At 40.2% G+C, this 17496-nt stretch overlaps 1 protein-coding gene across 1 annotated transcript in view; it reads left to right on the forward strand.

Annotated features, from left to right (window-relative positions):
- Positions 1-15072, forward strand: part of nnt (nicotinamide nucleotide transhydrogenase) — a 36684-nt gene extending 21612 nt beyond the window's left edge. Inside the window, exons 15-22 of the mRNA XM_005941813.2 lie at positions 67-300; positions 2309-2469; positions 4663-4842; positions 5078-5237; positions 8667-8748; positions 10368-10486; positions 11212-11327; positions 12718-15072. Of these exons, the coding sequence (XP_005941875.1) occupies positions 67-300; positions 2309-2469; positions 4663-4842; positions 5078-5237; positions 8667-8748; positions 10368-10486; positions 11212-11327; positions 12718-12861 (1196 nt within the window). The 3' untranslated portion in view covers positions 12862-15072. The remainder of the gene's footprint in view (positions 1-66; positions 301-2308; positions 2470-4662; positions 4843-5077; positions 5238-8666; positions 8749-10367; positions 10487-11211; positions 11328-12717) is intronic.
- The last annotated feature ends 2424 nt before the right edge of the window (positions 15073-17496 follow it).

Consider the following 17496-nt stretch of genomic DNA (forward strand, 5'->3'; position numbering starts at 1 on the left):
TTATTTGTGTGTGGGTCTTTCGGGGCCACTAAACTTTATTTACTTCTTATCTCTCCTTCTCTCTAGGCCTGGCCATTGCTAAGAAGATCCAGATCAGTGACTTGCCCCAGCTGGTGGCTGCTTTCCACAGTTTGGTTGGCTTGGCTGCTGTGCTCACCTGTGTGGCTGAATACATGATTGAGTACCCACACTTCGCGACAGACCCTGCAGCCAACCTCACCAAGATAGTTGCGTATCTTGGAGCCTACATCGGTGGAGTCACTTTTAGCGGCTCTTTGGTAGCATATGGCAAACTGCAAGGTGAGAGCTGCAGTTGCATATACTAAATATTGAATGGAAAAGAAACATTTACACTTGCTGATGTACAGGCACACTTTGGAATAATGCTGACATGTTATTATAAAGCATATTTATTACACTTTTGATCATCCTGGTTGCCAGAGAGGAGGCAGATGCAGTCCATCATGAGATGCTACTTTTAGGTGCACGATACATATTAGGAAAACCATGGATCTGGGTCAGCTGTGATCTGTAAAGCTACAGTTAATGTTAATTTTGCAAAGCTCTTTTTAGAAAAATATTTTTTAAGCTCAGATGTGCTCTTTCTTTACTTTCTTTCCAAGAGCCAGATTAGAAGATCACTGCTAATCTCGAGTCTCTGCATTAATTCTTCAACTGGAGCTGGGAGTCATTGAGCTTTGCTTAGCATAAACACTATATAAGCAAAAGTAAACTCCTTGTTTAAGTTAATAAGAAGTCTTAATTATGGGTGGCAACCTCAATGCCTGAAAAATGAAGCTGGTATGAAAGTGCCAAAAAGTGCAGTTCTCTTACTGGCCACTTGAGGCTGCTCCTAAACCACCTCAGTCTCCAGAGACTTCCATGTTAAAATGCCCAGCTTACAACAGTTTGGTCCATTATGGATAGTTTCCCGCTTCATAACAACTTTGTACTGAGTGAATCCGTTTAGATACTGTTAAGGCCAAAAGTTAGGGATGTGGTTTCTTTGGCAGATGTGCCAACACAGAGTGTAGATGCAGATAGCTTGAAGCTAGGTTTCACACCTGCTACTCAGATTTACTGAACTAGACTTCTCAGCCATGCTTTTGCTGTTTGGTAGGAATAAGTGATGTGGATTACAGTGTGGTACAGACCATCTAGGAAGTTTGTGTTTTAGCTTCAGTGAGTGAATTCTTGTATTTTGGTATTGCTGTGTTGTTTCAGATTGATAAGCAGACATGTGTGCATTGCAGCTTACTAACCATACTTGCTAGATAAGAGAACTTGGAACTGTTTTCTTCTGACTATAAAAGTCCAAAGCGTTACTGTTGAGACCAGGTGCCATCACGGCAGCTCCATCCATCTTTAGTTTCCAGTTACTGTCTGAATACTGCAATTCGTTTAACTCACTTCTTGTTTTTGTTATAATTGAGATGATTGAGCCACGATTGAGTTGGCAGTTCGTCTTGTAATCGGAAGGTTGCCGGTTTGAGCCCCGGCTCAGACAGTCTCGGTCGTTGTGTCCTTGGGCAAGACGCTTCACCTACCTCCCTCGCTTCTGTCAGTCTGCCCCAGGGCAGCTGTGGCTACAACTGTAGCTGCCTCCACCAGTGTGTGAATGTGAGAGTGAATGAATAGTGGTATTGTAAAGTGCTTTGAGGGCCCCGAAAAGTGCTATATAAATGCAATCTATTATTATTATTACTATTATTATTATTATTATTATTATTATTATTATTATTATTATTATTATTATTATTATTATTATATTTCATATGTATGGTAAAGTTTTATTTGCGATTGTTTTTCCTAAACATGACCAGTTAACTGACCTGCAATTATTTTTTGACATTTGGAGGTGAAAAATGATCAAAGAAAAAAAATGTTATCTTTATTGATTAACAAACTTAACTCTAACCTGCATCGACTATATACACAGACACACATATGCACACTTTGCTGCCAGCTTGATCATACTGTGTTTATCCACATAAGGAAGTCTGCTGCTTCGTGTCACCGCTGCTAGCTGTGAAGCGTTAAAAAAGAAGCCCAGTTCATCAGGTTCATGTGCTGGCTCCAGTCCTTGTAATCACACTGTAATCTCCATGTTGAATGAAAGTGTTTCATAAGGACAAATTATGCATCTACATGGCATTCAGTTAATGACAAGTCTCAAGTGGTGGTTGCGAAGGAAGAAATCTAAAATGATAAATGTCACACATACAAAAAAAAAGCTACTGCTAGGAGTTTGAGTGTACACCTAACAGATTTTTTTTTTTTTGTTCTCACCACTTTTCTCCACATGCAGGTATGTTGAACAGCGCTCCTCTGATGCTCCCCGGTCGTCACGCCCTGAATGCCACTCTTATGGCAGCAAGTGTCGGTGGGATGATTCCCTACATGCTGGATCCAAGTTACACCACAGGCATCACCTGTCTCGGATCAGTGTCTGCTCTCTCTGCTGTCATGGTATGCTGTGTTTATGTATGAAGTCTGTTTTTTCGCTCTTAAAAATCACAGATTGAGAAGTTATTTCATACCGACAGACTGGACATGATGGTAAAATTTTTCACGAGTGGTGAAAGGGCATAAAGAAGTCAAGAGAAATGATGCCAGAGAGGTGTAGAAAAGAGACAAAATGAAGGGATTTGCTCATAAATGTCAGGAGGCTTTTTGCACAGGAAACAGTAGCTGCCCAGAAATTCAGAATGGAGCAGAGAGTTGGCAGTGGCCAAACTGCTGGGTTAATATTCTCCACTGTCGTTAAGCTTAATGTTTGAAATTCTGTAGAAATCAGAGACAGACATCTTCAATGCAGGCATTTCTCCATAGCAGTGTCAAATGTTAAGCATGTGACAGTGAACAATAACAATAAACAACAACCCCACCTACTTTTAAATCTATTTTTACTGATAGTCTTTAGATTTACAATTAGCAATAGTTATATTCTATGAAGTTAGACTTAGGATCTATAGAGAAGCGTTTTACAGTGTAAATTATAAAGGAAAGTGATAATTGTTCTCTTTAGAGAGTCTTTAGGCCTTCAAAGTTTCATTTACTGATGCTGAGTACTTTATACATTAAGGGAAGCCAGGCAGTACATGTTAAAAACGGAAGAAATTTTATGCACAGCCGCGTGTTGGAGTTTCAGTTTTTACACTTGCCAATCCCCCTAAAAACATTAGCATGTCCCTGGAGAAGGTTGATGGATATCATTTCACAGTCTGTTTTATATTTTTGTCCTCTAATCAGTCGTTCAAATACAGTATAATGCATCATCTACTGTACATGTGTGCGTTTCTTAACACTTCTGGATCCTGCTGAGGCTTTCGTAACTACAGTTGGCTCTTATTAAACGAAAGCTGTTCAGATGATAGCGGGAATGGAGGACAAGAAAAATTTGATTGTGAAAAATATGTCTAAAACTAGGATGATGTTTTTATCCTTTGAAAATAAAATGTTGTTTATTTAATTATTACAAAACACTAAGTGGACAGGAGTTTCATTCTAGTATATTTAAAAGTTTGTAAGGTTTTGTTTGAATGTGAGTGTCTCAACACTAGAGTGCGACTATTGCATATATTACATTACTTAACCTTAATCCTAACATTGTAACATTCAGACATTAACCTAACAAATTATTAGTTGTATTTTGACAGTCGGATTTTATGGATTAGCACCTACCAAGGGAAGTAAAAGAAAGAAACATTAGTCTTGCTCTGTGTGCACACTGCTGAGGAAGGACAGAGATGTTTTCATTGTGTACCAATCTCTGTGTAAAACTGTAAAAGTCACACTGGATCCTGCTCTGCTCTGTTTCAATAAAGCACCAAGTTCATGTGCAGTATCACGGAGCAGGAATGTGCAGGGCTCGGCTCTACACACTCAGAGCGAGGACTAAGTGTAGAGTTGACACGGCAGAGCCCAAGTTTTGGCACTCGCACACGCTACAGGATTGTTTGGTCTGTTGTTCGGTGGCGGCTTATGATGTCATAATATGTCATGCATAATGAAAGTTTTGTGGTTAGAAATTAGATGTCATTGCCGTGGAATTAAAATGACACAATGCTTTTTTCAAGGTGTTACAGGTGTATACACACCACAAATGGGTCATTGTAGCCTGTTGGTATGTGGTTGCTGAGCGACGCATTAAAGCTACTTTCAGCTGCTACTTTGTCACCTCGGTGGGTCCATATCTGTTCTGGGTTTTTTTTGGTTTTTTATACCAGATGCTCTTCTTAATGCAGTCCCAAAGGGATTTGTGTCTCCTCCCAGAGTCAAACCTGAGATGTTTTGTTTGTTAGGTAAACGTGTAAACCACTACATTATGGAGCTGCTGCACTGGCTTCATAATATCTGATATAGACAAGAAACGTCAGGGGCCTTTGTGCCAGTTTTAGCTACTCAACTCCTGATTGTGTTGGAGGAATTTGCAGTGATGATTTAAGAACTCCGCTGCTGTATGTTCGCAGCACAAAGTTCTAATATTGGCACATACTGGACGACATATATGCAAAAATCGCGGCCAATATCATTCGACAATGTCAGCAAACGTGTCTGTCAGTTGAGCTCATAGCTGCTCTCAATTTTGCTGCTCTAATGAATACTTAAGATGATCACAGGAGTGGGTTTAACCACACATTTCCTACTCCTTTCTTCCAGGGTGTAACACTGACAGCAGCTATTGGAGGTGCTGACATGCCGGTGGTAATCACCGTACTCAACAGTTACTCAGGCTGGGCCCTGTGTGCCGAGGGCTTCCTTCTCAACAACAACCTGCTGACCATCGTCGGAGCTCTCATTGGGTCATCTGGAGCCATTTTGTCATATATTATGTGTGTGGTGAGTGGAGCACAGACTCAGCATCTCATGTAGCAGATAGTTTAATGTGGTTGTTCCTTATCTGTCCACCAGGAGGGACTCTTAACTTTTCCATTATAGCAAGACTGTGGAGTGGCTTTTCTAAATATTCCGGTCACAAATGTGTGAAATTCATAGCCATGTTTTGTTTTAGACAACAGCGTTTAGTGTAAAGTAAATATGAAATAAAGTATCTTAATTTCCCCCCCTCCTCCAGGCCATGAATCGCTCACTGGCTAATGTGATCTTGGGAGGCTACGGCACATCTTCCACCGGCACAGGAAAGCCCATGGAGATCACAGGGACACACACAGAAGTCAATGTGGATCAGACTGTCGAGATGATTAAAGAGGCCCAAAACATAATCATCACTCCAGGTAAGACATACACACACAACCCTATACTCACACTGAGGATTTTATGTGAGTGGAAAAATACAGTACTTTGACTTTGCCAGTCTCTTTTTTGCCATCATTAGCACAGTGTGTTCTGTTTATTTAACCTTTTGTTAACCCGTGTTACATCATTTTGCTGGGTTAATTGACAAGTCCTGGTGGAGCGCACGAACACACACAAAAGCACATGCACACACGCGTAAACCCGCTGTTAGGTTTCTGTGTGGTCGTCAGTGCTCGTGAATAGACATTCTGCAGTGCAGCTTATGTATGCAAGGTCAAAGGGGGGAAATTAGATGGAATGAGGCTATGTTGGTTTTTTTGTTGACAATTCAAATACCACACTCCAAATTGGCTTCTAGTTCCTTTTTCAGGGTTAAAGAGTGGGTTCCAGTCTTTGTTCCAGCTATATGATTTTCTTTGTTTCACGTGTTTTCAATATTTGTCTAGATATGTGCCTGAACCTCCCACCTGGACTATAACGATTGTCCTTGGAGCTGCTGCTCTAAACTCATTATTGTGTGGCCCACTGACATTTCGGTCCCCTCGTCTAGACTGTTGTTAACCATTCGCAGTTCCAAAGGGTTGTTTCGCTCACGTGGGTACATGTAAACACAGACCAAAGGCATCTAATCTGCAAACTGGTGATTCCAGTCACAGCGCTGAGTGCCTGTATACAAAAATGAAGTCTTCAGAGGAAACCGCTGCAATTTACAAGAATTGCAAATTAAAGTGGTCACGTGGTCAAGTGAAAAAGAGGTGATCCATGGAGAGAGTGGCATCCAATTTAGGTTAAACCATCCCACCCCCGCTTCTTTTCTGGGAATAATGGCAGATGAACAGGAACACGCCTGACAGCTAAAACCAAAACCAGCCCCCCAAAAACAGATATATTTTCTTAGCCTTTTCTCAAAAATGTTTCACAAACAAATCAACACCAAGACAGGATAAATAATAAAATACCAGACATTTCTTCAGTTGGTCTGTTATTACTTATTTCCTGCTCCATATTTTGAAAGGTTTTGAACGATTTACATTTCAGAGTAATAATCGTTTATCTTGTACTTGGAGCAGCTTCTCGGGTCATTCATTGCTGTCTTGTTTAAACCAGCTTTCTTCTGATTGGCTTCCCCTCACAAACAGAAGGTTTGAACAACAGGTGGGTGGGGCTTCTGTGCTAATGGCCAGAGATGTGTGCTTGAAATTATCATATGGAGGATATCTCCTCTCTTTGACATCATACAGACTCAAGAGTAGAAAAAACTGGCTGAAACCAGGCATTTTGGGCAGCTTCCAGCTAGTAGGGACACATGCTGGACAATATGAGCTTTTAATAAGTAGCAATCAGGAATAATTAGGAATCAGTCTACTTGAAAAGATTCCAGCGCAAATACGATGATTAAAATCATTATCGTTCGCTTATGTGAAGTTGACTCACCTTGAAAGCAGGCGAGGTGAGTCAAGGGTATTCCAGATGTTCTTCTCCCTCTCAAAGTTCTCCATCTCAAACTCTACTCAGGCCATATGATAATATAATCTCACCAGTGAATTCTGGTACTACTTTGGGATCTTCTTCAAGTTTGTCATGCCCAGAAAATCTCCAATTGGAGGCACTGTGACATCCAGATGTCTTGGCTCCTTACTCTCTCTTTAAGGCTGATTCTAACCACCCAGTGGGGGAAATGCATTTCGGCTGCTTTTGTTCTGGTCATTACAAAGATCTCATGATCATGGGTGAGGGTTGGGACGTAGATCGATTGTTAAATGAAAGCTTTGCCTTTTGGCTTGACTCTCTCTTCACTGTGACACTCTGGTACATCTCCGAAATTACTGCTAAAACCGTCGCCGATCTGCCGGTCCAACTCCATGTGCTCCATGTTCCTATCACTTGTGAATAAGATCCCAGTCCTGGGAACTGAAATCCATTAAAACAAATTATAAAACAATATGTTGAATAATTGGCCGTTTTAAACAACATCAATCAGCTATCCAGACTTTGTTGCAAAGTCTGGATGTCAGCAAGCTTCTAAAATTCCACTTAGTGTTAAACATTCAAACATTCTTAATCTTAGATTTGTTTTCAACTCTGTAGTTTTAAAGTTTTAAGGCCTTTTCACTGCACATGTGCCATTTGTCACCTGTGATGACAGGTAAATGTAAAACTTATACAGCCAGACTGTTTCCACTGGAGACAACGCTTCATATGTCGCTGTACAGAACCCAGTACATTAAAATGTGCAGAACAATCGGAAATTTAATTGCTAAAACATGACAATAGCCAGAGTATAGAAGTAATATTTTTTATGGCTATGCCTGCATAACTCACATCAGCCAAATGCATGGTTTGTTGAGCTGTGTGAGGCAGCAGTAGTTTGGTGTTGTTTCTCTGCAACAGCTTTCAGTCAGTGCCCTTGTTTTCATTTCACCAATTCCCTCTAAATTGAAGCTGTCACAGTCAGTTTGCCTGACATCTGTGGAAATGATTAAGACACTGCCCCGATAAACACGGTGCATTCTTGGCATTCATCCGGCTCGTGTCTTCATGGTCTGGGTCCACTTGTTGTTCTTATACGAGAAGCTCCGCTGAGAATTTTGGAAGCGCAGAGGGATACAGTAATTTTGACAGAGAGAGGCAGAGAAGTGAAAAGCGCTACGTTTTTCATTTTTGAGCTGGGTGGCAGTGGGTCAACCAATTTTCTGGAGAGTTTTTGGGGGGTGGGGGTCTCTGTTTGTCTTCAGTAGAACTGTCATTTTGATTGGTGTGCTGTAACATGAAAGTTTTTGACTGGTTGTTGTGACAAGGTTAGTAAACATCACCGGACCGTTTGACATGTGTTTGTGTGTGTGAGCAACAGCGTGAGTTTAAAAAAAGAAAAAGAAAAGAAAAAATCAAGTAGCATACTCCAGAATTATTATCAAACATGAGATAAATCCAAGGCTGGGAGGCAGAAGTACTCTGTGTATTGAGTTTTATGCTACATTGACAATAAATGTCAACTTGAATTTATGTAAGAAATCTTAAAATGACAAAAGCAGGATATTACAAGGAAATAAAGTGGGTTAAAAAATACTCTATTTTTACTCTTTGGTCATTCAGTTCATTTTCAGAATATTTATATTATTGGTGAGTCATTAAAGCAGCGTAATTAGACTGCAGAAATTAGATTTGAAGATTAGAAGATTGTTTCAGTCACAGAGACTGAGTGAGATGAAAGGGATTTTACAAATAAACATTCAGGCACTGTGTTGGCTGCCTCACTCTAGCTACGCTCCTTTCCTGCATGTGCTTTCTGTAAGCTATATAGCTGTAACCACAAATATGTTTTGGCTAAATTTAAAGGGTTTGTTTGTGCTGGGTATATATAATCATCTAATTCTTGTTGTCTGTTACTGCTTTGAAATCTATTTCAGGTTACGGTCTCTGTGCTGCAAAGGCCCAGTACCCCATTGCGGACTTGGTGAAGATGCTCAAAGAGGCGGGCAAGAGTGTCAGGTAAAGGAATGATAAAGTTGACTTTTTTTAAAGTAGATTTAATTTGTCAAAATAAACTGCTGCCAAACGACAACAAAATATACCATCAATTTTGTTTATGAACAGGATTTTTATGGGTTGTAAATCTTGAGCATCTCTGGGTCATTTTCAGCATGGCTGCTACTTTTAGATCTACTTTTCACTTGTGCCTCAGTGAGAGGCACCGAACCTCCTTTAGTGCATCAAAATCAAAATGTCCCATCCTTCTAAGTGATTTCCATTTTTGGAAGTTCCATTGAGGCAAATCAAATGAGCGAAAATTATATTTGTAGCATAACCCTCCTTTGTTTTGAGTGCACTCTGTGCCACCACATGATGACACACACCACAGTCCAGTTTCTTCAGACACCACCTGGTCTAACTCCTCACCTGATGTGCTGCCTTTGGCATTGGAAACGAAGAACTTTTTAACCGAAAGCTGCTGGAGGCTCAGTCCCAGTGATGATCCTCTACGGGAAATTTGGGTCTGTTTCGAGCTAAAGCCGATGTTCGCTGTGCACAAGTTTAAGGTCTGTGGTGATATCACATAACGGGCAGTGCGTGCGTGTGTGGTGGTGAGTGTAAGTGGTCAGATATGGACTTCAAATGAGCCATCTAAAAATGGTAGCTGCACTGGAAGCTGTTTGGGTATATCGATACATAATGTAAAAGTTATACTACGAAGGACATGACCAACAAGCGGAGACTGACAAGGGCAACAAGACGTAGTGGGCATGTGTGTGTGGTAAAAAAGGAAATGCGAAAGAGAGGATGCGAAGGACAAGGTACAGTGGAAGCATGTGTAATTGTCCTGCCTCTGTCGTTTGATCGTGGCTCTTGCAGCTGCTATTGCTTAGAGCATTTGTACTTGATTAGAGGAAAGTGGGTGGTCAGAGAAAAACAGAAAAAACCTCCTTCACTCTGATCTCTTTCTTTCATTTTTTTAACTTTGTTCTGTATTATTAAAACTCTTTTTTTGTCACTTATTTTCTTACTCTTTGTACCTGCTTTTGTCACCTCTTCCGCTTGTCTTTTTCATCCAGCCTCCTCCTTTTTACAGGGTACTAGCAATATAACACTTGGCCACAACTTCTGCTCATCCAGACCAAAACTACTGTGTTCCCCACTGTCGTCCTGTGCATGCAGACCGTATCGAAATACACAAAAGGCATAAACTGACTTGCTAATTCACCCCAGAATCAGCGGGCCATCTGCTGTCTGTATCCGCCGAAGCTCATCAAACAAAAATAAAAGATCAAACCTCCAAATAGTGGCCAAAGTGATTGGAAGGTTTCAGAAAAGGAGAACCAGCCACCAGTATTCAGTGGCTGGTGCTAATTTCCTACCATGATTACATTACATGGCTAATTGAGTTTGAGAGCTGTGTATGCCCAGAAACACACTCAACAAATAACACTGGTGGGGGAGTGCAGTAGGTGTGTTTGTGTGGAACCAGACTGTAATCACACTCATCAACTCCATTTGTCCAATTCTCTTTGATTTAAGGAAGTTGATGGCAGTCAAGAAGAACTACGAACTAAGTTTGTAGTAGGTGGGACTGATTTGAAGTATTCATTTTAATGTATTTTTTTCACCCTCAGGTTTGGTATTCACCCGGTTGCTGGCCGCATGCCTGGTCAGCTAAATGTGCTCTTGGCTGAAGCTGGTGTCCCGTATGACATTGTCCTGGAAATGGAGGAGATCAATGAGGATTTCCCTGGTGAGAACTAGTTATTTCTGTCATTTAAAATCTGTACATTGTCATTAATTCATCCATAAATGCTGCTGCCTTTTTACAGAGTTTACAATCAGACCCATTTATATTTACGAATGTAGGGTTAAAAGGATAGTTTGACTTCTATTGGAAAACCTTCAAAGGCCTTACATAGGTGAGAACAGAATTATTGGCCCTCTCATGAAAACAAAAAGTATTGCCCACGTGCTGTTACAACAGAGCAAGGAATTTTTAACACAGCTTTCTAAGCATCCCAGTTTTATTTTAGATGCTTACATTAGTTTTAGTTTGCTCACAGAAACAAAGTTATTTCATAAAAACTACCAGGGCTAAAAGTATTATTAGCTGTTGGTCAGCTGTGTGTCCTTTTTGGCTGGTAACAGCCTGCAATCGCTTGTTTTCATTTTTAACAAGTCTTACAAATGTCTTCTGAGCAATTCCAGCCCATTTTTATTTAGTGACTCTCTCAAACGCCTTTAAACGTGATGATCTTCAGGAATGGGTCTTGACCTCCAGTTTATCCCACAGATTCCTTCCACACTGATGAGATTCACAGTTCCAGGCACATTAAAGCATCCCCAGAGCATAATAGTCCCATGTTTCAGTATTAAATGAACAAACAAAAATGAGTGGGTAAAGTGTTTGGTATTTTACCTAAAAATAAATAAATTGATGTGAAATAATGGAGATGTGTTCGTACATCCTATCAGAAACTGACCTGGTCCTGGTGATTGGCGCCAATGACACAGTTAACTCAGCGGCCCAAGAAGACCCCAACTCCATCATCGCTGGTATGCCCGTGCTGGAAGTCTGGAAGGCGAAGCAGGTGAGAAATCTGGCGCATGCATGAGTGATAATAAGATTTATCCTGAAGCACAAAAACACGAAGAGGAACAAATGGAAGCGTTTACAACAGTTCGACTGTCTGCACCTGCAGACCTGCTTCATTTAAAGATGCACACAAACCTAAAGAAGACAAAAACACACATGTATAGACATATAAACCCAGGCTCTTACAGACTGTTGCAGTTCCAGGTGCAGTCCCATCCTGATCTCATTACTGAGACTGTGTCCGTGTGGAATATCAACATTTGGAGCATCCCACTGGCACTGATCAGAGATCTGTGATTTATACAGTGCTCCCACTAGTTTCCACACAGGAAATAAAACAGGACATTCTACCTAACCGCACATGCAGAGACACACATACAGATTTTAAATCACTATTTTTTTAAGTGCTCAATTACACTTTCATCACACACCACTTTTATAATTTAAATAATCTTTGGCTTTGACTCAGAGACTCATTCTTACTAGGAATTGCCTACTAAGAAACTTTTAAGGGTAAAAGTTGGAGTGTTTTTAGCGTTTTTCAACGAACATTTCGTTTAATGGACCATTTTGAAATTTTATTGTCTAGACAACTACTTCAGCTTAGTCCTCCAATTTTTTTCTTTGTCATAAAATTCATAGTGGTTGGAAAATAAGAGAGAACACCATCACCACTTTTAAATATCAGTATCAACAGAAATTTCAGTTTCCTTAGATTATTTTGGATTTGACACCTGAGAAATATGAGAGTGAAGTTGAATGAAAATGTGTTTTGTTTGTTGTTTTGTTTCCATAAGCTTGAACATCTGTCAAACCATTCTCCTAATTTGGACTGTTTTAAACGATATTATGTGCCTTGTATATGAGAGGCTGTAAATAAAATATCATCCCCCTGCCTGCAAAAGTTTGCTTTCTGCAGACGTCCAAATCTGCTGTCAGAGATTGGGGATTCAAATATTTCAGAGATTCAAGCATCCATAATTCTGTGTTAATTGGAGCTACAATCCTTTGAGTCCAGAGCCATAGTGCTGTAGATTTACCCTGAAAAAGATTGCATCACACAGAAAGCAACTTTAATCTCTAATGGTTAGATGAGAAGTTTTTTGATCCTCCTTCCCTAGTTGCCAGATTTGATTCACTGTGACGTTCCAAGAAATTCAAGTTGAACCTTTACCATTTTGATCCATGCACGTGGCATGGTGCAGATTTATGCGCTATAAGTCGTGCGGCAGTGCCTCAACCATTGTTAATGGAGGGATTGAATGGAGAAGATGAGGAAAACACTTTTTGCAGATGGTCCTTAAAAACTTTTTCTTCTGTTTTGTCATCTGTTTGTTGTCCAATCAGAAGCTTACCAGCCTGTGTGAATTTGTCTCCTTCCATAGGTGATTGTGATGAAACGCTCCCTGGGTGTGGGTTATGCAGCTGTTGACAACCCCATCTTCTACAAACCCAACACTGCAATGTTGTTAGGCGATGCTAAGAAGACTTGCGATGCCCTACAAGCCAAGGTTCGCGAGTCCCAGTAATGTGCCCCCTGCCTCAACCAGGCACCTCCGCTGAGAGCACACACATGGAGAGAGAAAGGACGACAACAATAAGGCTTAGTTTTTCCAAAAGTATTCCAGCATTCAGTTCATCTTTGTCCAATTGTAACGCAGCCAAGTGAACAAAGATGATTAATAGGGTAAAAGCTTTTCTGCAAACCCTTTCTGTGATCTATAAATAAAAGCAAATTTGCTTTTGCAATCAGAGCTGAATAATGCAGATATTGTAGATTTATCATTTCCTAATGAGGTAATGCACAACTCTTTTATTTCTAGATCTTAAAGAAAGGGTTTGTCAACTTTCTGCATGTCTTCTGTTTAATAAGGGGAGCAGCTGACAGCGAGTCATCTTCATTACAGAGACGTATATTAATGTAAAACAGCCACAAATGTAGATAAGATGTTAGAGATGATGCATTTCACTGTTAAGGTGTTTTAGAAAATAGCCAATAGCTAAAAGAAATATTAGACTTGGATTGGAATTTAAAAAATATGATGGTGAATCACAAGAGGAGGTATGACAGACTTAAGCGCTAACATTTTACCACCCTTTAAAGATTCCTCGCCCCTTTTTTCCCCCAATTTGGTTTTGTTTTAGTCATGTGTTCCCTTTGATAGATCTGCTCTTTTTTCCCCTGTACAAGTAAAAGGGAAAAAGGCAGAATAGTGCAACATTTCAGTTCCAGTTTTATACTGTATTGGGAGATTTTTTTTGTATTTGGTCTAATAATTATTTTAGAAAATGTCTGTATTTAGTGCTGTTTTGCTTTTTCTCTTTTCACTTGAGTGTATCTCGTGACCTTCCATCAAGAAAACAGCTGAGAAAAAATCCATTCAGACTTCTTCCATCAGATGAGCAATGCAATAAACCAAAAGGATCTGAACGTTATGTGTGCCACCACAGCTGTGCAGAACGCTAGTGAAGCCCGTCTCACTCTTACAAACACTCTGATAGCCGACTGGATTTTTATGATGTGTTTGAGCCAGATGTGTTTCTTCTTTCTGTGTGGTTCAGATATTACAGTACACTAAATGCTATCCTGCTGGCCTTAATGGTAAAGAAGGTTTAGTTTTTCTCCTTTTAAGTGAATGTGGCTCATCCACTCCAGTGCGTGCCCTCATTATTGCTCTGCGGTGAAATGAAGGTTTGTAAAGTAGGGCCATATGTCAGTCGGCCTTGTTGCGTCGAGTCTAAGCAACTAAGCAGTTATTTAATTAAAATTGTTGCCACGATCCAGCAGATATGAGGTGTCCGTTATCATGAAGTACTTCTAAAATCTTTATTTCTTCCTTTCTTTTATTAAAGTCCAAAACACAAAAAAAAAGTGCCAAATGGCCCCTCGAATTCGGAAAGATTTGCGTTATGAAAAAACACTTGAGTAGATCACAGACCGAAAAAAGATGGCAGCTTCCACTTTCTACCTGTTGTGTCACAACTGAGTCACGTTTGAATGTGCTCCATTTATTTTCTGCTGCGGTTGCACTGCTGCAGCAGATCAATTGGCAAGAATGTATATTGTGGCGTAATTTGAACAATAGTCATGAGGTAACATGTGAGCAATCTTCATCACTTTGTAATCTACAAGTACTGTATGCATTAGTTGTTATAGTATCATCCTGGGACCTGATATGTTGACAACTGTCCTACCTCTCCATGAAATGGCCAATACCTTTCCACGGGACCTTCACCTGACCAGTCACCTATTACATAATCAAGCACAGGATCAGGACAGACAAATTCCAACCAAACACAGGACCAATAGCCTTCTGTTTTGTGTTCATGTTGCATTTTTTTTTAACCACCTGACCTCAGTTTGCTGCCAGCATGTTTGCTTCGTTGTGCAAGTGTAGAGCTGCACATGTCACTAGTGCTCATGAGGGCCTATCGTTCTCACGTCTTAGCTTCCACAAGGAAATGCATTCTTTGTCTGATATCGAGCAAATTAAAAGTGATGGAAAATCTTGATAATTCTGCTAGTATCCCTCCCCCCTTATGCCTGTTGTGTTTCTTCTTCTTTTTAAGGAAAGTATTTTTGTAAAGAGGCAGGGCAACAATGAGCTTTTAAAGTTGTACAACGTTTCAGTGCACCATGTTATGGAGACGAACTGATGAAATGTACTGTGAACTTGTTTTTTCCCCTCTTTTGTTTGTCATGGAACATTTTCATCCCTAATAAATCTGTATTTACACAAGTTTCCTGAAAGCGTAATTTCTTCCCTGACGTACACTTAAAGGTGAAAGGTGCAGTTGAATTCCCTTAAAGTAAACATGCTGATCTGCAAGGATTTCCCTGAGGTCCGCCACAGCTGTGAGGCTAATGGTACCAGCCCAATCTTCTATGGCAGAGTTGAAAACTAAAATACTTGCAGCAATTAACTAAATGAAGGATCACAAGCTGGAGGAAGGAGTTTTATCCACACTTTCACACATGCATCATTTCCCCAGTGCAGCTTTACAGAGACTAAACAACACGATCCACCGACGACCGCCACAACGCCGGATACTCATTAAACATGGAGAAAATTCAAGTTTATCCCTAATTCCTTAATGGCTCTGAACGAACTTTGGTTTGTGAGGAGCAGCCGATCAGGTAGCAAAGTCTTATAATGTTAAAATGGGCCATTGTTTTAGATTCTGTTACTCCAGCTCACCATGCTGTTATCACTTTTACACTTACAGCACATGTTCATGAGATTACATCGCCTTTGATATTCCATTTGTGAACAAAACAAGGAAACGCTGCATTTTGAAGCTCAGAGTGTAATTAGAGTAAACAAATATGTCATCTTGGAAAAGTTCAAACTTCTGTTGGGTGACATATTAATCAATGCATGCTCTTGTTTTTTAATCTGTTTTCTCTTGACTAGATAAAAGTCCTGTGCAGAACTAAGTACATGTGATGATTCGGTAGCTGTTAGAACCACCTTTAGAATAAAAATTGAAGTAATCAACAATGTGAGAGATTTTTATCACTCTTGCATTAACATTAAATAATGTGCAACTCTCTTAAGGCCCCATCAGAGCATTTCAACCTTCACTGGGTTTTTGTAACACCTTGTTTTTTTGTTTTTCAGCCTTTCTGTTGTAGATTTGCTGCTGTGCTTGGAATCTGTAGTGTGACCCTGTGTGACCAAGATTTGGTTGTTGGACAGATGGCCTCACATCTGACTCTAGAATCCTGTGGCAGGGCTGCGTGAACAAATTGCAAATTGCCCAATTGATAGCAAAGTGTCAGGGTCCCCAAATCGTCACCCCTGTGCTTCACAGATTGTATGAGATGTTTGTGCTGATATGCTTTGTTTTTCACCAAATGTATTCAGTTCGGTCTCATCCGTCCAAATTTGTTTGGACATTTACTTAGAAGTCTTATCCTGTTCGGATGTCTTCTCCTGGGAAGATCAGCAGCTGTCTTGAATGTTTGTGGATAATATTTCTCATCGTAGACTGATGGCTGTCAAATTGTTTGGGATTGGCCTTATAAACCTTCCCAGATTGATGGGCAGCAGCATTTTCTTCTCTAAGATCACTGAAGATATCTTTCCAACTTAGCATTGTGTTAACACACGTCTGAATGCTGCACATTAGCAAACAGCTCAAAGCAGTGAAAGGGTTTCCTTTGTATTTATTCATTTATTTATAAAGTATTGCTGAAAAACATGACTAACATTTTTGTGTTATAGATAATAAAAACAGCATGAAAAATTTAGCAGCATTTTTGCTTTGATTTTTAAAGCATGAAAGGAAACTATAAAGACAAATACATGCTTAAGGCAGCGCACTGATCGCTTCAGATGATAAGATGGTAGGGTTCACGATAAGATATGATACATTTCGTGATGATACTAAAAGGAAGACAGCCATAAAAATAAAACACTGAAATACAGCTGGGAAGTGATGTAACTCCGGCCACAAACATGATTCAAATTGTTGTTTTCCTTTAAAAATTAAGGTATAAACAAAGAATAGTCCTGGTTCTCTGAATGGCAGCGGGTAGAAGATGAGCACAATGGGTAGGAAAGCCACTTTAACTCTAACTTCAAGGTGTCCCTCTTTTGCAGAATGGGATTGCATGAGTCTGTGATGAGGGTTTTTACAATGACTGAAATGTAAATATCAGGCTGTGTGATATTTTCACCTACAAGCGGCACTTGATTGCTATTCATCAGCAAAGAGTAAACTAGAGGCACTTAGAAGGGGAGTGGTACCCACATAGATTGAGTTGATTAAACTGTAGATAGATGGACATGGGGATTGCATGTGTGCATGATGAGGGTGGTTTCATCCTGTAACAAGTGCCACTCAGACAGGCTGTTATCTGGTTGCATGCTTGAGGAGATCTAAGGAGAGCTGTCACTCCCAGAGCACAGGCTAACTGCTGTGATAATTATAAAAGAACAGGTTTGGAAATCACTGTCAGGGAATTCCTGCATGTTTATGTTTGTTTGTTTGTTTTCTTCTTGAATGCAAATAGAAAGTATTTTTCATATGTCTGCAACACGCATCAGGAGGACTTCAGGTCATTGTAAAGGTGTGCGTGTGTGAGAGTGTGTGAGAGAGGGAAGATCACTGCAGAGGTGACAGTCTCATCAGCTGAAGTAGGGACACGCTGCCAGTAT

The sequence above is a fragment of the Haplochromis burtoni genome, unplaced genomic scaffold (assembly GCF_018398535.1).
Source record: "Haplochromis burtoni strain Fernald_Lab_line unplaced genomic scaffold, NCSU_Asbu1 Contig_325, whole genome shotgun sequence".
NCBI classification, from domain to species: Eukaryota; Metazoa; Chordata; class Actinopteri; order Cichliformes; family Cichlidae; genus Haplochromis; species Haplochromis burtoni.